Source organism: Lonchura striata, chromosome 6, assembly GCF_050655825.1.
Source record: "Lonchura striata isolate lonStrDom1 chromosome 6, ASM5065582v1, whole genome shotgun sequence".
NCBI lineage: Eukaryota > Metazoa > Chordata > Aves > Passeriformes > Estrildidae > Lonchura > Lonchura striata.
The window spans coordinates 20831033-20853563 of record NC_140708.1 but is presented as its reverse complement, the minus strand read 5'-3'; the positions used below and the strand labels follow the sequence as shown (position 1 = coordinate 20853563).

Below are 22531 nucleotides of genomic sequence, written 5' to 3'. Positions count from 1 at the left end.
CTGCTTCATGCTCCTGATTGTGGAAAGTGAGCTGTGAGATGACATTCCCTTTTTATGATCATCAGCTGGAGTTACTATAGTGATCTAACAGAAATTTTAGGAGTATGAACTCTCTTTGGGTATCTGGGATTTGGACATTCAAGCTTCAAAATAGTAAGGAGATAAGGTCCACAGGATAGGGAAGGTGATTCAGATAGTTTGTTGTTTGTGTCTGTTGATGGATTTGTTCATTGCTTTCAAACGAGTGGGCCATTTCTGAATACACCAACTCCTCTACAGTAGGTGGGCACATAAAAGGATTAGAAAGTGTTGTGTACTTGCTTGTGCTTTCCCATTAGCCTGTAAATGGTCACTCCTTTATGCACTTCCAATTAACTGGGCACACCGGGATGTGAAATGCCACAACTAGACTGGAGAGTCATGACAATGGAGGGAACTTGTAAGTGAAGCCATGCTGTGGCATTTCATTGCTCTGTTGCATCCTCTGTACCAGTGAGATCGGCACAGCTGGGAAGAAGAGTCATTCCAGACCATGGCCTGTTCCCCTGCACCTGCAGTCAGCAAACTGCCATGGAGATGAGGAAGCCCTGCTGCAGTGTGGCTATCAGGGAGCTCTGTCAGGAGCTTGTAACCAGGGGAGTGCCGTGGTAACTTGTGTTCCTCCACAAGGTAAATCTCCAGGGAAAGATCTCAATTTCCCAAAGATGGCTGATGCTTATGACCATATCCCCTTTTTATCAAGCCAGGTTTTTGTCTGCAGGCAGAAAATTCCTGGTCATCATAACAGCCAATTAAAGAGGCATCTCTGGCCCAGCAGTAGCCCACTCTGGGGGCTGCAATCACAAGTACTTGTGGGGGGGTCTAGAAAGGAAGATGTGGTAAGAGAGTATCACAAGAGCTCCTCTGGCTAGAGAATGATTCTACACCCTAAACTTCTGGATGTGATTTGTCTCTGTCTTGTTCTGTTGTGCTCTCTTTCCCTTTCTTGAAGCACAGGTGTAGGTGCCCCACTTCGTATAGTTGGGGGGAAGGAGAGCTTTGAAGGGCGAGTGGAGGTTTACCATGATGGCAAGTGGGGAACAATCTGTGATGATCAGTGGGACGACCGGGATGCTGAAGTAGTCTGTAGACAGCTGGGACTCAGGTAATTTCCTTGCTGTATGTCATGGAGTAGTAATAGAAGTAGGCAGAATGAAGAACATGAGTGTCCCATTACTATACTACCTATAGGAGAAATACAGAAACCCTGGGAAACACTTCTGGACTGATCATCCTATGAAGGGATTTTGTACCCCATTCTTGTCAATTTTATGGGTTTGTGCTGTGTTTAAAAAAAAAAAAAAAGTATATTCCTGTCTCAGGACTGTTTGTGTTTACTGTTCATCATTTTTGTATACATCCTAATACAAATCTTGGTAGCCTCAGTGACAAGTTGTCATGGTGATTTTCATATGTGAACTGCAGTTGCTTACTTGCTTAAGTTTAAACACCTCTAGTTTCACTGGCTGCCCTTATCCTCTTCAGACAGGAAAGCAAGAAAGATCACCTCATTTTTCTGTGTGCCATTCAATGCTTAACATGGGAGCTGTTGTTTACTGAGCATTCTTGAAAATCACATCAGTACAGCATTATTTAAAATAGATTGTTCAAATTTGAGATCCTTCAATCTTTAGGAATTTTGCCTGTTAAGAGATTGTAACTGAGACTGCGGTTATGTCATTGTCTGCAGAAGTCTGGACTGTTTGTATTGTAGTAACATTTTTGTTATTTGCTGGAAGGGCTCATTACAAACTTTACAATAACATATTTTAATTAACAGTTGTCAACTCCACTGTGTCAAAAATACAGATGACCTATGGGAGGACAGTGACCCAGCATAGGACACTCCCTGTGCAAGGCAGAATCTGAGGACACAAGACTGTGGCCTTCCTTACTGAGCATACATGTCTGTTATGTTTACAGTGGGACCCCAAAAGCCTTGTCATGGGCTCACTATGGGCAGGGATCTGGCCCAATCTTGCTGGATGAAGTGCAGTGCTCAGGGAATGAACTCTCCCTCGATCAGTGCAAGAAAAGTGACTGGGGACAGCAAAACTGTGACCACATTGAAGACGCTGGGGTGTCCTGTGACCCTTTCACAGGTACAGCTCTGCCAGTCAGATGCGGTCGGTCTCACCCCCACATAACTTGGCTTGCTCAGCAGGTTACCCCCTGGTTCAGGATTCTGCACAGCTTCCATATACAGCTCCCACAAGGGCTGTCAGATGTGGAGGCAGAGAGTAGAGCAGAGGCAGACTTGGTGGTGTTCCCATGGTTTTGCTCAGGTAGTGTGGAAAAGCTGAAGCCAATCCTCCCTGAGAGATGAGTATGTTTGGAAGCAATGAACACTTGTATTTTGAGTACCCACAGACATCTGTATCTTTTGTTTCTTTCACTGGTGGGTGGTACAGAGACCTAGCAGCAGTGCCCAGGCTGTTTCTTTTCTCCCCTGCTGAGTGCTGGCCCTCTCCTTCTCCCACCCCTTGCAGAGGGCATGGTCCGGCTGGCTGGTGGCCGCAGCCCCAGCGAAGGCAGGGTGGAAGTTTACTACAAGGGAGACTGGGGCACGGTGTGCGACGATGGCTGGACAGACCTCGGTGCCCAAGTGGTCTGCAGGCAGTTGGGCTTCAGGTAGGACTGAGAGTGTGTACTGTCTGTGCTTCCTAATTTCAAGGATTAGACTCCATCACCCTTTACTGGCATAGGCCGGATTTTAATCCTTCAATGCTGTCTTTGTTAGAAGGCTTATTACCATTATACAACTTATTAAGGAAAGATTAATAGGTATCCACATCCTTTCCAAGGGGCAAAAATAAATCTATTATCTCTTGCCTCAGCCTGTTTTGAAAGGAGATAACAGGCTTAATACTGTCCTTATGAACCCCTCAGCAAAGTCAGAGAATTTTCTTTAATGCTCCTTAAATTTGCAGATGTCACTTCTACTCTTTCAGTAAAATCATACCTATCTGCTCCAAATGTATCACCTTCAGTAGCTGAACAAAGACCATCAGGGCCAAAAAGAGTAGTAATAGGGATTTTCAACCCATTGCTGAGCTGTCATCCCTTCAGGTAGGAGTTAGGAAAGATTTAAAATCAGGATACTCTTGCCTTTGAGGTAGTAATATGGGGTTATGTGGATTTTTTTAAACATGATTGGGTCCTCCTTCTAAAATTTCCATTTTATAGATGAAAGAAAGACTAAACTAAATTCTTCCCTTTGAGTTCAGCTACATACTACATTTGTCATCTCTTTTATTGCCTAAGTTTGCAGCTTTCTGCAGTTCAATTCCAGGTAGCTGTTTCCTATAAAAAGAAGTAGAATTACTTAAATGTTGACATTTATGATTCCTCCTCTACCAGCCCCTCCCTAAACTGATGTACCTGCCATAACTGCAAAGCAGCCTCTGCTTTGAACGTGCCTTTGACCAAACACTAGAAAATTGACTGGTCTGAGGAGGCCTCCCTGAAAACTGAAGCTGGTGAGATGTGAGGGTGCTTGGTTGCCGTCCTGTGTGTCCACTGAATATTTTAGGCCAGGAGGCCACCAGTATCACAGTTAAGCAGGGGAGTTTCTCCTTGGATCTGAGCTTGGGTCCTTGTATGGCATTTAGAGTTTCAATGTTATTTTCTGTCCTTCCTCTAGTGGTCCTGCTGCCCTGGCTTCTGAAGGAGACTATCCTGCTGGCCAAGGCTTCATCTTACTGGATGACGTGGCATGTGTAGGGACAGAGCTGTCTCTCCTGGACTGTCCCCACAGCAATTGGGGGCAGCATGACTGTTCCCATGTTGAGGATCTGGGAGTCCGCTGTTCCCCAGAAAGCAACACGGTCATGGATGGCAGCCTGGGTAACTCACCATGCTCTTGCTCTGAACAGTGGGAAAGTTTCAACTTCTGGTCTGTTTTCTTGGAAGCTCTGGCAGATGTGGGAGTTTTCCCTGTGCTGTTTCAACAAGGGGTCTGCTTTTTTATTAGGAATGAGCCCTGGCTGAATTGGGACCAGACCTACTATCAGACCAGCAGATAAATGGAAACTGGAGAGAGTTGTATTGGCAGTCTCTGGAACAAACCTCAGGGACTGAGGGACAGTGGCTGCTTTATTGAGCCATTGCTCAAGGGAACCCTTTAACTAGACCTTTCAGGAAACTTAGGTGTGGTTACATTAGTGCCACACCTTGGCAAGACAGGAGGATTTCAGATGGAAGGGGGGTTACTGTTTGCACTCCCTTGTGTGAATGGCGCACTTCTAATTAAAACTGTGAAAATATTTCAAGTTAGCATAATTTCCTCATTTATACAAATGCCTGATACTCTCCTCTTTCCTTACTATAGGAGACTTTCCAGTTTGTCAGACATTTGCTGAAATAGTTGGCATCCAACATTTTTGTTTTTCCTGGATGTAGAAGTCTTCTCTTACTTAGACTCATGTAATAGTTTTACAGTTAAATTGATTTTTTTCCCCAGGCATGTTTAAGGCTGTCTAACTTTTGTCTTAGGAGTTAATAACTTTTTATTCTTGTTCTTCTCTTTACCCAGCTTTCAGAGTATGATCCACTGATGATTTCTAGTATGTATTAAATAAATTAGTATGTATATAGTCTTCTGATTCAGCACAGAGGTAAAATGTCTTCATATAAACACAATTCTTTATTTTATTCTATTTTTATTTTTTTCCTTTTTTTTTTCTTTTTGTTTTAAGCTTACTGATGTCTGGGATTAATCTTTTTCTGTAGAACCCAAGTTTTGGACACCTGACCCTTCTGGTTATTTTGCTTGCAGCAGCCTATATGTTTTCTCCTTCAGGGCCTCCTGTGCGGCTGGTGGATGGAGAAAACGCCAAGGAGGGCCGGGTTGAGGTACTGCTGAATGGGCAGTGGGGCAGTGTCTGTGATGATGACTGGACAGACAGAGATGCCACTGTGGTTTGCAGGCAGCTGGGATTCAGGTAAGAGCTGTGGTACAGGCATCTTACAGATAGAAACAGCTCTCGGGAGCACTTCTGGACTTGTTTCTGGGGGCTTAATTTTAGTTTTGGCACGCCCAGATATGCTTGAGTGAATAGGTTGCTCTTCTCACTCTACTACTGTCTGTGTGTGGAGTGACACATAAATATTATTTCACTTAAAATGCACTGGTGCCTCAGGTTCGCTTGGCTCCTGCTCATTGCAGATTAGCCACCCTCTCTCTGATTGCAGTGGCACAGCAAAAGCCAGGTCAATGGCTTTTTTTGGCGAAGGCCATGGGCCCATCCATCTGGAAAACATAGAATGCAGTGGCATGGAGCACGCCCTGGGGCAATGTGCCACGCCTGACACCAGGATTCACAGCTGCTGGCACAGTGAGGATGCTGGGGTGATCTGTGACTATGTGGAAGAAAAGGTCCAAGATATCAGGAGAACAGGTGACATTCCCATTTCTTCTGTGCAGGAATCTGGAGCTCTGTTTGTAGGATCTCTGCATGCTTTTGTGGTTTTTCCCTGTCATTCTTGTCTTTGGCTGAAACTTCACCTACAAAATAAGCAAGTCCTGTCCTGCACCTCCTATGTTTTTCTTGTATTCAGTGTATCTTCTTAGCAGCACAGAGTGTTCCAAATTAGTCTGAGGAGCTCCACCCCTATCAGGCCTTTGAGCCTGAAGAATTTCCCCACAGCCAAGTCACTATACTCTTCCTTAGAACAGCACCCATAAGCAACCTTTGGGGTTTAGAGTACTGAGGAAGTATAAGTATAGGTCCCACTCTTGGTGTGAGAATATAGAGAGTTCAGGTAAGCACCTCCAGTGAAATTAAAGAAACCTATGGGATCAAATGTTCTGTGAATTCCACATTCACAACACAATATAGTTGATTACCTTGAGGATTAATGCTCTCAGAGAAGCTGAATGGTATTTGGCTCTGTGATAGCAATGCTGATATTTAAGGTGAAGGTCTCTACCCAACTGCTCTAACTTTGCCATGCAGGTCCAGAGTCTGGTGTGTGTGGGATGCGCTTGCTCCACCGTCGCAAGAAAAGGATCATAGGTGGAAACAAGTCTCTGAGGTACCACCGTGTAATTGCTGAGTCAGACTGGTTCCAGCTTTCCTTCAGGCTAAGGAAATAGTCTGGCAGATGCTGACTACATTAATGCATTTTCACTGCTGATTTTTGAACTTGGTTTGAAGCAGTATCTAGGGAAGAATGCAAGCCAGCTAAGCTCAGATGAGACAGAGTGGATGGGAAAAGAGGAAAATGGCTGCCACGTGTGTGAGACCGCTTATTCCTGTTTGTTCTTCAGAGGCAGTTGGCCATGGCAGGCCTCACTGCGGCTGAAGGGTTTTCGTCGAGACACTCGTCTGTTGTGCGGAGCAACACTGATCAGCAGCTGCTGGGTGGTGACTGCAGCCCACTGCTTCAAAAGGTGTGTTTGGGACTGGGGAGCCCCAAGGGATGTTTAATGATGGACAAGATAACCTCATACAAGTTTATCCTCCTAGCCCAGTGGAACTACATGAACAAAGTTTCTAAACTAAGACCTTCAGGTTATGATGTGTGTGATCTTGGAGTGCTTATGGGGATAACTAGACTTGCTTTTTCCTTCACTGCTTACACCTGGCCTCTTAACTCTGAGGCTTTACAGTGTAAAGGGGACCAGCATTTTGACATTTTAGGTGCTTTAAGGAACTGTGAACAGGTCAGTTCACAAGCCTGTTGCAACTATAATAATAATTTTTATAGGGAAAAAAAATCCTGTGCCTGGTAGATAGTGATTTGGCACACCAAATCTGCAACAGCTGGCATGATCATATCTGCTAAAGAGGTCCCACAGTCCTGCAGCTGGAACTGTTTTACCACTGTGGTGTGAGGAGGTGGTTCAGTATCATAGTAACTGAGACTTGTGTGAGTCTGCTTTCCTCTTAGTAGGAACATTGAAATCTTGAGTCTGTTTCTCTCTAGGTTTGGTGTTGATGTGCGGCGCTACCTCCTGCGAGTGGGCGATTACCACACAGGTGTGAAGGACGAGTTTGAGAGGGAGCTGCCTGTGGAGAGGATTGTCCTCCACAGGAACTACTGGGCTGGCAGCAATGATAATGACATAGCCCTGGTCCGGATGTGGGGCAGAGAAGGGCACTGTCTCTCCTTCAATCACCACGTTCTGCCCATCTGCCTGCCTCACAGGAGAGAGAGGTCTGACATCAACAGGCAAGCCTGCATCATCTCCGGCTGGGGAGACACAGGTGAGTGGTGGGGCTTTGAGACAAGAGAGGTGAGGAAGTCTGCCTTCAGAAGCCTACATGGGCCATTAATTTATGTCAATTCAAGGCTATGTTCTCACTGCTCCCATTGTCTGTGCCAGTGCACAGTGCTAAGGAATAGGAAGATGAGTGGGGTTTTGTGCTATTGCGTTTTCATCTGATTTTGAGGCTTATTGAGCCTGCTCAATATTGCTGAAAACTTTGGTTTCCACAGGATCCCTCCGAAGCTGTGAGAGGGACCAATGCTGCCATCTGGCCACAGTCCTCTCTTTCTTCCCATTTCTACACATGTGTTTGCCCACAGCAGACCCCTAAGGGAGCAGCCTGTGCAGAGCTGCTCCCAAGCCTGTGGGAGGCCCCCATGTTTCCATGACCTGCCTTCTTCATGGTACTATCATAGTGAAGTGAGGGCTTAGAGGTAGAAGGAGCCCTCAGTGAGAAATCTCTCTTGGACTACCTTGCTTAATCTCCCTGTGTATTTCTGCAAGGACAGATGGACTCTTGAGTCTGGTTTCTGCCCTGGGTTCAAGACAGCCTGGATCTAGCCTCTTTGAACATATTGCTGTGAAGCTTCCTAGGTAAAAGGGTGCATGGAGGCCTTTCTGGGGCTGCTATGACTGGAAAAAAGCCACATGTTCAGAAAGACTTCCTGCCAAAAGCCCCAGAAGTTCATCTGTTGGTTTTGGACTTGCCCGTCCCTCTCAGCTGTTTCCTTAGCTATTACCGCAGCATTTTAACTGCAAGTACGTATTTGCCTTTGGAGTCCAGTTGTGCCAGTTGCACGTGTCACTTCAGGATATTTGGGGTGGATCAAGGAGCAACTTAGCCATGTAACTACCTTAAGCTGTACTGGAGCTTAGTGGCTAGAATCCTTCCCACGCACCAATCCCAGCTTTTTTAATGAGGAGCAGTCACCTACTACCTTGTGAATTTACATAAACCTTGGGCACAGAAAGGTCATACTCTAATATAACACATTAGCCTCATGTTCTGGGCAACCCTGGGCTAGTAAAGAGATGAGATCAAATAGACTCAAGTCTGGCCAAAGATGAAGGGAATTCCCTTTGAATAGTATTTGAATGCCTCTGAAGCATCTTCTAAAACTTCTCTGAGGATTGAGCACTTAACAGATACTACTGCATTTATTTTCTTGAGAAAATACTGTCTTTTCTTTCCTCTTGAGGAGGAAACTGAGATTTGGAGAGGTGAGATAAACTGAACAAGGTTCATGTTACTTGTTGACAGAATCAGAAGTAAGACTCATCCTTTGATCTAACCTTTTTCTACAATCCTATTCCTCATATCTTTGATCTTACAGCTCTTTTTTTGTGGTCTGGCTTGGCATCACTGTTTTCTGAAGTTCTTGTGGTTTCAGAGATGCTGACCTCAGCCTATTTCTGTGCTGCAGACTTGACATGAAATGTTTAAGTGTCTGTTTTTTTAGGGAGCATTGTTGCACCAGGTTGCTACTGTTGCCTGTATGTGAATCAGTCTGGCTGGTCTGTTTTATTCCAGGGAAATCCTATTCCAGAACCCTGCTGCAGGGGGTGGTGCCCCTTCTCCCACGGGAAGACTGTGAGGCTCGTTATGGGCAGAAGTTCACCAACCGCATGATTTGTGCTGGGAACCTCTCTGAAGATAAACGGGTGGACAGCTGTCAGGGTGACAGTGGAGGGCCACTCATGTGTCAGAGATCAAATGGACGCTGGATCATTTTGGGCATCACTTCCTGGGGGTATGGCTGTGGTCGGAAGGATTCACCCGGTGTGTACACAAAGGTCAGCAAATTCGTACCCTGGATCAAGAAAGTGACCAAGCTAAAATGAAAATGACTGAGCACTTGGAATTTCAGCATATGGTCCTTTGGCCCTGCACTAGGAGAAGGCTGTGGCTTTTGGCCTGTGACTGATGGAGATTTATTTTGTCATTGAACACTGGCAAAAGATTTTAATGTGGAACTGGAAGGAAAACAGTTAGGACCGATTCTTTAAAGTCTTTGGTTTCACTTTAGTCTGTAATCTGTAAGCAGAGAAAGCAGGTGCACAGTGGTAACAATGCTAAGTACACGTTCCTCTAAATACCAGAATTCTTTAATGCAATCACACTTATTCCTTTGCCCTGGCACACATCATGGTCGTATGTTTGGAAAGTTGAAACATATTGCAAGGAGAGGTGAGATGCTTGGAAGATGGCACCAGGTGTAGGCATAGTGGAAATCCTCAGATTTTTTTTTTTTTCATAACAGCTCTTTGCAGTTCCAGGAATCAGAAGATTTGACCTGAGTTGAGGAATAGGCTCAGTTGGGTTTTTTAGCTTCCCTGATATGTCTCTAGGGGGAACCTTTTCTCTTCTGAATAGTAGGTCTGCTCCCATAGGATCCCTTTCAAGTGTCTGCCTAGACTAAGAGATGCTTGTCCCTTCTGCTGTAATCCTTTGTCACACATTTCCATCTGCCAGATGCTGTGATTTTATTGCTGCTTTTTTGCTATAGTAGTTTGTGTGTGTGGTTGGACTTTTTTTTGCTTCCCCTAAGTAGCATCTTCTAGAATCTGTTGTTGGTGTGAGAGGCAGTAGCTTTCTTGCCCTCATGATCACTATGAAGAACTTAAAAATCTGACTTCAAGTGGATGAATAGACTTGTCATTTTTCTTAAATCCAAATGTAATGTTAATCTCAAACATTGAGGTGTTGAATCAGATTTAACAGCATTGTGGGGACTTCCTACTGGTCCCTTATTCATCATAGTTATTAGCTGCCCTTTTTTTGTGCTGCTAGTCTTTAGTATTTCTGTGTTCACAGTTTTCCATGAAACATGGTAATACTCCTGGGGCATAGATACACCTCAAGCAAATTACTCACTCCTTGTGAAAAACAGTAAGTGTGCTGCAAAGCAGCTTCCCACTTTTGTGAAGTATGTCCTATTCTTGAAACCTCTGGGCCATGCTTCCTTTTTTCTCTTCTTTGCACTCTTTCTCTTTTCATTCCTCTCAGTGGGAGTAAACTGGATTAACTTGAGGGTATGCAAGGACTGTCATCAAGCTGCAGTTCTCAGCCTGAGCAGATATAATGCTGAGAGAAAGCAGGGGTTATTGAATATTACAGTTTCTTCTTTCTGTCTCATCCAAACAAATGAACAGAGTTCCCTCTTGTGCCTTAAGCACTTTTTAAAATTAATGTGTTATTCTTGAGTAGTAAAAAATGTAAGTAGACAGAAGGGCTAAGTGCCTTAATAGTTGTGCAGTGCAGCATTTTCTCACTGTGTACAGATAAGGCAGAGAGGAGACGGGTCTGTGTAGGAGGAGGAGCAAAAAGCTTTGATGTATAACCAAGGGCTTGAATGTGGAGGATAATACAGGATGGGACACATGAAACTTGTGCCAGATGTGCATGTTTTGGGTAGTCAGCAATTGGGTCAGCCACTGACCTTCTGTCTGGAAGGTTTGCACTCAGGACATCGAGGTGTATCTAGGCATTACCAATGCAAGAACAGAAGTCAGAGCACAGTCTGTGGATTAGCAATGTCATATTACAGGGCATATGGTGACAGAAATTGCCTTGTGTTCAAAAAGTAGTGATTTCCTAAAGCTTTAATTTGTATTCTATAAATTAGCTTAATGTAGAGGTGCTGACCTGACTGGGTGGCTGATTTTTGTGTGTGAAGGCTAAACTAAACCAGTTTAATTTACCCTTTCCAGGTATTATAGGATATTTGGACTACCAGTGTTGCAATGGACTGTTCTAAAATCCTGCTTGCAAACTTTATTTAATGAAGAATTGTTGGCATCTTTGAAATATTCAATGTCAGGACTTTGAGACAAACCTGATCTGTTTGTGCCTCTTCTTGAGGCGCTGAATGTCTTCAGCACAGCTTTGTGCTGAGAACCCTGTTTAAAATGCCAGACTTGATCCTTTGGCAGCACTGTGCTTGGTTCCACATGGGCCGTGCTGTCCTATGGCTCCTGGCAGAGTCTCTAAAATGCAAGCTGCAGACTGCTCCTCTCTCCCAGGAATTAAAATGCCAAGAGGACTGAGGGCAATTATGTCACAGACCTCTCATCTTGTGGGAGATGAAATGCCAAGTTCTACACTGGCAGGAGCAGTACCTGTCTGGGAAACATGGAGGGATTTGACTTTTACCTTCAGCTTCCCCTGAGCCAGCATGCTACAGCAGCTCAAATGGAGTTTCTGTGCCTTGGGTGCTGGGACATCTCTAGTTTAACCTGGTTTGATCTTTCACTTTAACCCCAACAGGCATAGAAACACCCAAAGGATGACGCTGTGAGGTTATTTCCCTAAGCTTACTTAGCAAGTGGCCATTCAGGAGTTAGCATAAATTACCATTTAATGTAAGTGAGATGTGGGCCTGGCATTGTCTTCTGAAATTCCCATGTTCTAGTTAAAAATATTTCTTTCTCCTAGACCTTATCACTATGAAAGCTGTGAGAATCCTTGTAATTAACACCCTTTGAGTCCTGCATGAGCCAGGAGGAGGGAAGGAAGTATCCAATCTCCTTTGCCTGCTTTTATCCCTTTCTGGTGCTGTAGGTGAGCCTGGCAGTACTCTCCTACATTGACCTGGCCTGTTTCAGGACACAGCTGTTGCTCTTCACTGTTTAACCTGGGACTGTGGCCCAAACCAAACTCATGTGCTTTGCCACTGAGGCTTACTGGAACTGCCTGGTTGGATGAACGGCACTCAGTCACCCTAGGACTGTATTTTGTAATGTTGGACAACAGCAGATATTTCAAAGAATAGTATGTATGAGTTGTGCTGAACAAGTTTTAACAACCTTTCCTTTGGGGAATTTTGTTCTTGACCCATTTAAATTAATTACTTGCATTACTATTATCGTCATTAAAAATGGAAGTACAAATACTTGATCCTCTAGGTGCTGTACAAACACTGCACTATTCTTTTGTCATTCTTTTTTTTTCTGAAGTGTAAAAGTTTATATCCCTAACTTGTAAAAACTATTTAATGTAACCAGCCTTCATCTTCCATATAAATGTTTAAATTTTTTAGTTTTAATCTAAGCTCTCAATCCCAGTATTTTCTGTCAATGTAAACCATTATAGTTTTATTCTCCATAGCACATAATTTCTTTTTGTGGTTCCTGAATTAATTGCCTTTTGTTTTCATTAAGTAACATCTGTCCTTGTGTTCTCAGCCACAAGAGGAAATAAGGGGCCTGGCTTTATGTTCTCTGTTACGTATTATTCTAGAGATAGCTCCTTTTCTAAGATTGGCTTCTCTGTATCTCTTCAATCCAAACTGTCTAGGGGATTTGATATCATGCTGACTGTCTGTGTCTTTCTGGTGGGTCTTTAAACTTTGGTAAACAACTGTATGCAGTTTGCCAGGGGAGGCTGTATCCTCTGCTGATTATTTGAGTCCAGTTTTCTATAGCAGCAATTCTGTAAGTGATTTCAGTGCTATGTTTGTATGCTGGAGCTAGTTTTAAACTTGCTAGTGTGGTCTTGGTGGCAGCCTTGCTTCAAGGGGATGAAAACCCACTGAGGTTAGCTCTCTCTGTGTCTCAGGTAGGTGCAGCTGTCCCACTGAGCTCACAGAATTTGCTGTAGGTCTGTCTGGGGAACTCTGGGCAGGGAGCACCTGGAGAGCTGTGTAGATCTTTTCCTGTGCTGACATATGTGGAGGGCTAAGACAGTCCACCTTCACAGCATTAATCCATTGAATAAGGCTAATGCATGTGCACTGGTTCCAGGATCTGAGAGATCAGTCAGTGTTGCTGGTGGCTGCACTGTGCCACATGGATGCTCTGAGAGAGCTTTCCATAGCAGAGTGGCACGTCGTGGCTGTGTGGGAAAGGGAATACCACTGTGAGTGGCTAGAAGCATTGGCAGGAGTAGAAACATGGCTATGGTAAGGATCTAAGGAGCAGCTCTTAGTGCTGATCCTATCCCTCCTTGAGAGAATACTCTAGTGCTCCAAAGGCTGCCCCAGTACTGGGATCTTTCTGACCTGCAGTGCCTGCAGTGGTACTATCTCAAACCTGTACATACTATGGCTACCTGAAGCTGGATTAAAGATTTATCACTTTCTTGTAGCTGAACACTGTTCTGATGAATTCTATGAATTATGTTTTTTGCTATAATTAATCAGGCAGCTGTTTATTAACCTGGACAAGATGTCAATTACCCTTGTAACCGCTGTAAAACTGTAGCAGAAAATAACAGATTTCTCTAAGTTTCTCTAAGGTTTTTCTAAGTTTCTCTAAGGTATGACTGGAGGCATTGGTGAGGAACAAGGAAAGTGGGCATTTGCTATCTCAGGGGTAACAGAGGTAGATCTGTCTTTTGTCTGTCTTCCTTTCTTTCTGAAGCCTGTATCCTGAAGTCTTTTCACCCCAAAAGAGCTGCAGTGATTCATCAACTACTTGAAGAAGGATTTTAATGCACATATTCAACAATAAGATGAAAACTTCAGAGAGATGAAACTACACTGTGGTATTTAACACTATCTTGATAGACTCTCTGGGGGTTTCTTAGAGAGAACAGAATCACCTCTGGTGGTAACCAAGTTGAGACTACTCCTTGTAGAACAAGGCACTGTGACCTGTACTAATGCACATCTCCTGGCTGTTTGGAAAAATATTTAATTTTCCACATCAGAAGCTTGTTTGTGTAGTAGCTCACTCAAGTCCTATTAAAATCCCTTTCTACTAAGGGCTGAGTACCTCTGAAATCAGTCAAGTGCCAAAGCTGTCATGTCCCCTGGATCACCACCAATGGCTCACAAGTTATGCTAATAAATGGATTATACTATGACTGTGTGGGGCTCTGTCTTATTTTTAATAAAGGAATCTGTTCCAAGGGCAGATTTTAGGTTTTTTTTTCAGCACTGAGTTAATTAAATTTGTCTGTTAACATTATTTTTTGAGAAGCTTCAACATGCTAAAGCATGTCCCAAAGTCAGCATCACATTAGCTGCCATTCCAATGAAAGGCAACAATTCTTCAAATTTCACATTTTTTGCCATTTGTAACAGGTAAAGAGAAGGTCAGCTTATTGCATTTAAAAAGTTAACAGGCTTTAATGCATCAACTTTCTAATTTGTTGTTACAGGTGATCTTCCTATACAAACTTGTTTGACATGACTTAGTCTCCTTTTAGTCTACAATTCATGTGTCATCACTCTGCAGAGTCAAAGACAGCCTCTGGAAAAGTGGAAGTGGGATAAGGGAAGTTCAGTTTGAGTGAGCCATTGGTTCAAGAACACTGATATACTCTACCCATGCTGCCCCACCACTGAAACCTGAATTTCTGAAATTTAAAAAAGTCTGAATTTAAAAAAGTCTGTTTTGAAATATGGTCCAGCTCCTTGTAAAGTATGCAAAGACTTTTCCAAGTCATTAGGGTTAGACTGAAGCTTGGTGTGGCTGATGCCTGCAGGCACCAAGAATTATAGTGTGTAAGTTTTCGAATGTACTGACTCCAGCCTGCTGTTCGAAACCAACATGCACTCACTGAAGAAAGAACTTTTGTAGTTAACACTTTCCTCACTTCATGTTTGCTTTTGCTTTTGGGGTTTTCTATGCCTACCTACATTTTCCTACTTGCTCATGCAAAACTGGGAAGCAGAGTTCAGGCATTTTAGCTGTCTTCCATGGGTCAGCAGGCACTGTTTCATCCCATCAATCCTGCAGGGCTCTTCTGTAGTCGCTGCCTGGAAAAGAATGTTGAAGCTGTGGTTAAGATTACAAGTCTATCAAATGTCATTTTGTATTAAAGCACTTGCCTACTGCTTTCCTGTGGTGAAAAGGCTGGGGAGGAGTGTAGAGCACAAGCTTACTTGTTTCAGATTGTCTACTCTCAAGATATCTTTGGATTTTGAAAGTGAAATATGAATGAGGAGAAAACTGAGCTTTACTTCATGTGGTTTTCTAACGAGGATAGCTACCATATTCATTGGGAGAGAGGAAGAAGGGCATTCAGGTATCACCACTGATATTAAAAAATTCTTACTTAGGTACAATTTCCTCTTTCTAGTGGAATTAGGATATTGGTCAAATTGCCTTGGTTCGCTAGGCTGAGTCCTGTGCTAGTCTTAAACTGGTCTGTTTAGAAAGGGTTCCTGGCATTGGAAGGAGGTTTCTATGGAATTCTGTCTATGTGCAAAAGTGAAAAGAGTGAGCAGAGCCAGCAAAATATGGATGGTCCAGGTGAAGTAATTTATGTTTAGAAAAACCTTTGGATTTAAGATGTGCTGATGGAGGACAGGTGTAGAACAGACAAATTAAAACAAATTGGTGAAATCCCAGTGTACCACTTGATCTTCTCCTCCCTGCTTTTCAAATCCCACACATTCTGCCAGAATAAAAGGCACTGTTCTCTTTGCAGATTTTCAAAACTAGCCTGTCACCTGAAAGGAAGAACCAACTTCTTTGGTTCAGCTTTACTAATGAGAAGCTGTGTAGCTGTCACTGTCAGCTAAGCAAAAGGCCTTGTTTCTCCTATCCCTTTATATCTGCAGTGGCTTTCATGCAAACATCAGGGCAGCTAAGGGCTGAGCTGGGAACAGGGGGAACTCAGTGCTGGGCTCATGATCAGTTGCTGCCTGACAGAAGAAACAAGCTGGCAGGAATTAAAATTTCAGCAAGTGAATCCTGTTGGGAAGCTGAGGATGCTTTGGTTCCCAGCCCCTGGCAGCCCTGGGGCTCAGGAGCCAGCAGCGGGTACTGCCAAGGGTACTGCAGCAGCATGCTCTCCTGTCTGCCCACCTGCCAGCCTGCACAGCACCCTCGGCACTGCAAACACTGGAGATTTACTGTGGCAATGTGAGTGGACAACTCAGCTGAAACCACTGCAAAAGTTTATAATCTTCTGTCACTTTCTTCTTGGGAACAGGACAGAACCACTTCAAACAACAAAACCCTTTTCTTTGTAATTTAACTAATCTGCTCTATGTAATCCAGAGTTGTATGAAAAGAACATGTGCTTCTAAAGGTTAGTTGCTTGCTCTTTTCCCCCTCCCCAGTTGCATGTACAGGCTTGCTGGAGGTAAAGTAGGATTACAATTTCTGATTGTGGGATTCTAGAACCAGTAACCAAACATACCAGAAGAAAGCTCCTTTGCTTCAGGTTTACTATTTTATTATCTCTTGCAAGATTAAAAAGCAGATTCTGTTATTCAGCACAATTATACTGAAGTCTCAACAGAAAGCCTTTTAACTCCCCACGTGTTTAAGCCACAGCTAGGTTGATTAGGACTTGAGAAATCTTTCTTTTCCTTCAAGGCTTGTCTTCATAGTTACATGGGCTTAACAATTTGGTTAAACTAATGCAACTTTGTGGTTGAAACTTAGGGATGATGCACTGTTTGAATCAGATGCCTCTGTTTAGATGAGTCAGAGTTCCTGAAGAAATAAGCAGAGTGTGCCACTACTCACTAAACTCCTACTACTATTACATTTAACCATCCTAAAAAATACAGTTTGCTAAATTTAACACTAAAGGTGATGACAGAATTACACAAATCTAGTTACCTTCTCCCAAGAAGATATGTGAAATAATTACATTGGGAAATGCATTAAAGTTTTGGATAGGAAGTTTTATAGGATCTTGTAATAGAATTTTGCAGGAACATGGCTGAAAATGAAGATCTGACTAAAAAAGCTGGTAGCCTTTGAGGCAGTGCACAAAACAACCACTGTCAGTACCTGCTAAGGGTTGGTCACCTGCCTAGAGAAGAGAGATGAAAAGAGAAGCAGTGGATTTAACCTGAGAGTTTCTAAGTCTCATAAAGGAGGATTTTGTTGAAAGAGCTTGTATCCTGAATACACCAGGCATATGAAATCTGCAGGTAGAATAGGTGAATACACTCTACCAGTAAGCATTCAGATAATTTTAAGGCTTGACTGGTTTGTTTTACAGACCATCCTGCAATAAATCCTGCTTGCTCAAGTCAATAGGTCTAGGGAAAAATTTTTTTTCCCCCTCACTTATTACAGAAAAATAAAAGTGACTGAAGTGTTGTCTCTGTATCTAGCAGTCCAGGCAGTTTTCAGTCATCATGACATAACATCATGGCATCAAGTCTTTGTTAGTGTCTCCTCTTTCCTACACAAAAGAGGCCAGTTAAACATATGTAACTGGAACAGCACTGACCCTTACCTACACCCATGAGCACAAAATTTGTCAGGTGTGTTTTCTTAAATGAAGCGTTTCTGCGTGGTTGTAGCAACGACACTATTGTAAGAGTGAACCTTATCTTAGATTGACAATTTAATTGATGATTGAACTTCCCACTGGGATCTGTTGAGAGGTAGGACGAACTCAATTTTTAAAATAAAACCCCTCACATCCCTAACTCCATGGTTAGATTATTTTTCTGGGGAAAGGTTGTAGAGAATACATACAATTTTACTGTCCATAATATTGTACACAGTTGTTCTTGCATTTTAGAATCACCTCTTCTTGGCAATCTTTTATCCCTATATTTAAGTACTAATGTATCTGTTATTTATTTTGAAAGATTTTACTGCTAAGAAGCAGGTATAATGCAAATTTTGCTATGGTGAGTTTCATCTGAAGGAGAAAGTTCCATAGCATGGAGAAAGTTTCTGCTCCTGAAGATATGAGAAGTATGTAAATATAGCAGAGCATTACATCACTTAGCCAAGATGTGCTTGTGAATGTTGCAGAGCAGTGCATGTTGGCCTTGACACAAACAGATGTGCTTCCTATATTCCCTAACAGTTATCCTTCACCTACCAGCTGACTGTACCCTCAAAAACAAATACATAAACTGTCTTCTGCAGCAAAGGTGTGTTATGGGTCAGCTACTGCAGCACTTGTTATTTTTAATTACCATTTTTGATTTATAAAATTGTAGATTGCTAGAGGAGTGTCACATTTATCAATTTTCCTTGATTATTTTTTGGTGAACTGAAAATAAGCCAAGGAACCTATATTTTCTCTGCATTAAAAAAGTGTTCTTCGAGTACTTAGGAATCTTTCAACAGTATAACATTGCTAGTTAGGGTAATACTAGCAAACTGAGTTATCAATTGCTGTGTTTCCATAAAGGATGTATCTAACCTCTTCTCTAGACAAAGGAGAGAGCTATTATACTGCTTTCACAATCTTTTCACACCAGCTGAGGAAATGTCCAAATGCAATACTGACTGAGAAAAAAGAGGACTTGCAGTGTAATAGCTGTTTTCTTTCCCCTCTGCAAAATGGAGAACATTTCAGTTCCCTTTAGCTTGGTGCTTTCATCTGTGAATGTATAGTGCATATTAGACCCTGCCAGACTGTCAGCTTTGGCAATGGCAGAAGAAAGTGTGAAAACAAAAACAAATGCTCCTGCAGGTTATTGTGAAAGGAAGAGGAAAATATACTTGTATCCTGTGAAATACAAGATGCCAGACAACATATGCTCAGTAATTCTTGCAGGCAATATTATCTGTAAATGCCATCTTCTCTTTCTGAAGAGTAGCAGTTATATTCCTACATGAGGTCTTAGCCATAATTGTTATCTCCTGCTGTATAACAGTAATTGTAGCAGCTGTTGCAGTGTTTCCCTACTGACTCTATTTTCCATGTATGGATGTACATACCAGTCACTTATCTCACAAATGGTGAATTTAGTTTTGAATAAGGCTTTAATCAGGCATGTGTTCATATTCTCTAAAATCCCAGGGACAGCACCTTGGACAACATCACTTCAAAGTCTTCTGTTGCTAGGATTAGTCAAAGATTGGAAAATGCTCAATCCAAATGGGGGAAATTTAACTTGTAATACCTCAGGACAGCTTTGCTTTCAGCTTCCTGGTATGCATTGTCTGGAAAACTGTGCATCTTGTACAGCCTAGTTAGAAGCAGAGCAAGGAGCAATGAGCTGTGTGCTGTCCCTTCTTTTGTGCTAAAACAGTTATTTGCTCCATCTATTGTACAGGCCTAGTGTTTTGAATAAATAATGGTGGCTGGTTGTTATGTCTGTGGAGATGTTTAATATCTGTTAGTAATTATTATTAGTTATTAATTAAGTGATCTGTATAGCATGAAACAGTGATCATCTGGGAGGAACAGGAACTTTTGGCAGTTTGCCAGAGTGCCATAGTTCTAGAGTCCAAAAACACTCTGCACAGCCAATATATTATTTCGACACAAAGCCATATGTGTGCTTTAAGAATTTGCCTTTGCTTGTCATTTCTGAGTGCATTATTGCATACAAAGAGACAATGAAACCTTTGTTGAGTCAGAATGGAGCTGAACAGCTGGGTCCCACTGCACTTGTGGTGAAAAATCTCTAGAGTGCTGTATTTTGTTATTGAATCTGTATTAGATTCAAGCCATAGCAAGGATGTGTTTAACTTTCCATGCAATCAGAAATAAAAAACCCCAGGCTGGCTATGACTTGCAGTGTAGCACAAGACTCAAGAGTGAAAAGCAGACACTTCTGAGGTGCAGTGCAGACTCTCATTGATTTTTAGTCCCCAGTGAGAGCTTAAGACAGGAAACAAATGTAAATGTTGCGATTCTGCTTTAGGGTAAGCGTGTGCACTCATGTGTCTCTCTCATATGGAATGCTGCATTCTGAAAATTGTCTGCATTGGATGCAGAGAAATTCTGAACAGCAATTTCCTTTTTCTGAAATAAGAAAAGAAAAAAAGTACATCCCTGTAAGCAAGAAAGCTTCTTACTGGCAACCTTGTAATTTCTGCAGGATTTCTTACAGAATTTCTTTATTCCTAGCAGAACACTGCTGAAATTGTCAGATACTATTTTTCACAGCCTCTAATTTCTGTCTGTTGAAGATCCACAAAGGGAAATACATGCCTGTCTCATGCAGTAAGTTGGCTGGGAAAAAAATGGAAGAGTGTTTATGAATTTGTGTGCCCTTCCAAGCCATGAGGACAAGGAGAAGCGAAGCAGTCACACCTGCACTCCCTCATGTTGGCCAGGGCAGCAACACACCCAGGCCTGGTCTGCACAAGCCAAAAGACACATTTTTACAGGGTCTTGAAATGCACTTTAAGATAAAAGTGCAAATGTTCATTCTCCTTTGCTTCTCTCGTTATTTTAATCATCTCTTCCATGCTTTCAGCCTGTGATGTTTAAGAAAGTGAAAGCAAGATTTCTTTGAAAATCTCCATAACTTGTGGTATCCCAAAGCTGGAAGGAGGAATGGGAGTGAGGATTATTACAATTTAATGGAATCAAACACAATGTACTGAAGCCCCCTTTTAATTAGAACTGTCCAGTATTCCTCCTCTCCTCTGCCCTTTCTGGATGTAATGTGTATTCTCTACTGGAATTAGGTAAAATCTAACAGTGCTGTGTTGCACATGTCAAAAGATATTGGTGAGCAGCATCAGCCTTATGGCATCAGGCATCACTGTTTCCCTACTCATTTCTGTCATTTCAAGTGCCACAACATCTGAGTTGGGGTGCTGAATTTCACCTGTAGTTACCTCTTCACTCCTTGGACACTTTATTTTTTCTTCCCCCCACCCCCCCATCTCCTTTTCCCCATGAAAATACTCATCAAAATTTCAGCTGTAGTTTTTTTATTCTTTGAAATTATTACAGTCTTGTAAATGCTTTTTTCTCACTGGGGAAACACCCTTCCTAAGGTGAAATCCTTCTTTAATGCAACACTGCACCAAGTATTACAATGCCTTTGTGTATCTTTGCTTTTTCACGTGGCAGAGATTCTCTGCAATGCCCTTGACTCAAGAGTGCTATTGATGTAACCTGCCAGAATTCCCATTATCAGGCAGGTGTGTCTCCCTCCTGAATTACTGCTGCCATGGCACTAGCAGGTTATTTGGCAGCACAGATTTGATTGATCACAGGATAACTTTGGTGCAGGATTAGGCAGCACAGGAGCCAGCACTTGGCATGCTGTGCTGCAACACATTGCCTCGAGCTGCCTCACCCTCGCTGTGCCTCCCTGCCCAGTGCACCTGGGGTGTGTCTGCCTTGGTAGCATGGAACTTACAGCTGATAGACACTGCGGTAATGCATCTTTGTGTTTGAAACCTTAAACTGGGAAGCATGGTTTTTTAAGGACAAACCATGTAGGAAGTTTCCTTTAAGATCCAAGGTGCATTGCTTAGGTTCCTCTGTGAAGACTCCTCAATTAATATATTTTTTTTGGATCAAGGACTAGAGTGAGATGAGGGAGATAGTGAGCGTTCCCAGATGCATTTCAGTTTCGCTCAGCCCTACACTTACCATTTCTTAGTATGTCATTCTTTCTTCCCTAGCTTTTTTTTTTCCCCCATTATTTGCATTTCCCCTCTGTACAAACACAGGGAGGGAGGTGTAGGTTCACCTGTTTGGCTGACATGTACTCAAAGAGCAAACTTATCCTTTGGTACTTTACCAGTCAACTTTCTCAATGGAACAATGAACTAGAACTCCAAGAAATAAAATTAGAGGGAAAAAAAAAAAATAATGTCACCTCTAGTGCTTTTGGAGTGGGAAAGATAGGAAGACCTTAGCTAGCCTATGCAATTCCTCATGGAGCTGGCACGTGCCTTATCTCCTCTGTTGGGATTTTGGGGTTGTTCAGACCCGAGCAGCTCCGCAGAGCCCTCCTCCCCCGGGCCTCGCAGAGCGAGGGGCCCTCCCGGCCGAAGGAAGGCGGCACTGCACTTGAACGGGACTTACTCGAGCCACGGTCTCCTCATTTCATTTCCTTTTTATTCCCCTGATCTTCTTTACTGCTGTTTTTCTTCTTAAACAAAAAAAATTATTACTGAGAACTCGTACATTTCTTTCACCTCCAATCAGATGACCACTGAGTGATTTCTGCCTCACGCAACTCGTCGTCGGTGCGTTCCGGGGTAACCCCCACGTTTTACCACAGACAGCGCTCTCCCGCTGCCTACGGCGGCGCGGGCAGGCACAGCGGGCAGGCCTTTGTTTCATTAGGGCCGCTCCAAGGGCCGCGGCGGCCGAGCCCGTCCCGTCCTGGCCCCGCCGGGCTCCGCCTGAGGCACGGGAGCGGCCGCCCCGGCATGCCCCGCGCGGCGGAAGCCGGAAGCGCGGCGGCGGAAGCGGCGCTCAGCTGGCGGGGGGTGTCGCAGGTGAAGCTGGGAAGCGCGGAGCCATCTTGGTGCCCGCGCCGGGCAGGGACGGGACCCGCCGGGGCCGCGAACCGCCGGGGCCGCGCCGGGCTCGGGGCCGTCCAGCAGGGCCCGCCGGCCATGGGCTCATAGAGACACCGCGGGGCCACCGCGACCGAAGCGGCGACGGGCTGCCCCCGCCCTGTCCGCCGGGACCAGCGC

At 43.5% G+C, this 22531-nt stretch overlaps 1 protein-coding gene and 1 long non-coding RNA gene across 4 annotated transcripts in view; one reads left to right on the top strand and one right to left on the bottom strand.

The window, feature by feature from the left end:
• LOC110480062 (neurotrypsin) overlaps positions 1-14057 on the top strand; it is a 23264-nt gene extending 9207 nt beyond the window's left edge. For 2 of the 3 annotated variants that reach the window (XM_085583599.1, XM_031505232.3), the window contains exons 6-16: positions 494-669; positions 997-1144; positions 1963-2141; positions 2529-2670; positions 3683-3885; positions 4841-4982; positions 5233-5438; positions 5997-6075; positions 6311-6433; positions 6970-7250; positions 8784-14057. In XM_085583599.1, coding sequence (XP_085439725.1) covers positions 494-669; positions 997-1144; positions 1963-2141; positions 2529-2670; positions 3683-3885; positions 4841-4982; positions 5233-5438; positions 5997-6075; positions 6311-6433; positions 6970-7250; positions 8784-9094 — 1990 coding nt within the window. In that variant the 3' untranslated portion in view covers positions 9095-14057. Of the gene's footprint in view, positions 1-493; positions 670-996; positions 1145-1962; positions 2142-2528; positions 2671-3682; positions 3886-4840; positions 4983-5232; positions 5439-5996; positions 6076-6310; positions 7251-8783 lie in introns of those variants that run through there. The other variant, XM_085583600.1, reaches the window with a different exon arrangement.
• On the bottom strand, positions 13664-22531 carry LOC116183807 (uncharacterized). Its single transcript, XR_004148503.3, has 2 exons — positions 21912-22531; positions 13664-14955 (listed from the first exon to the last, which is right to left on the bottom strand). It is a non-coding gene; the product is annotated as an uncharacterized LOC116183807 (long non-coding RNA).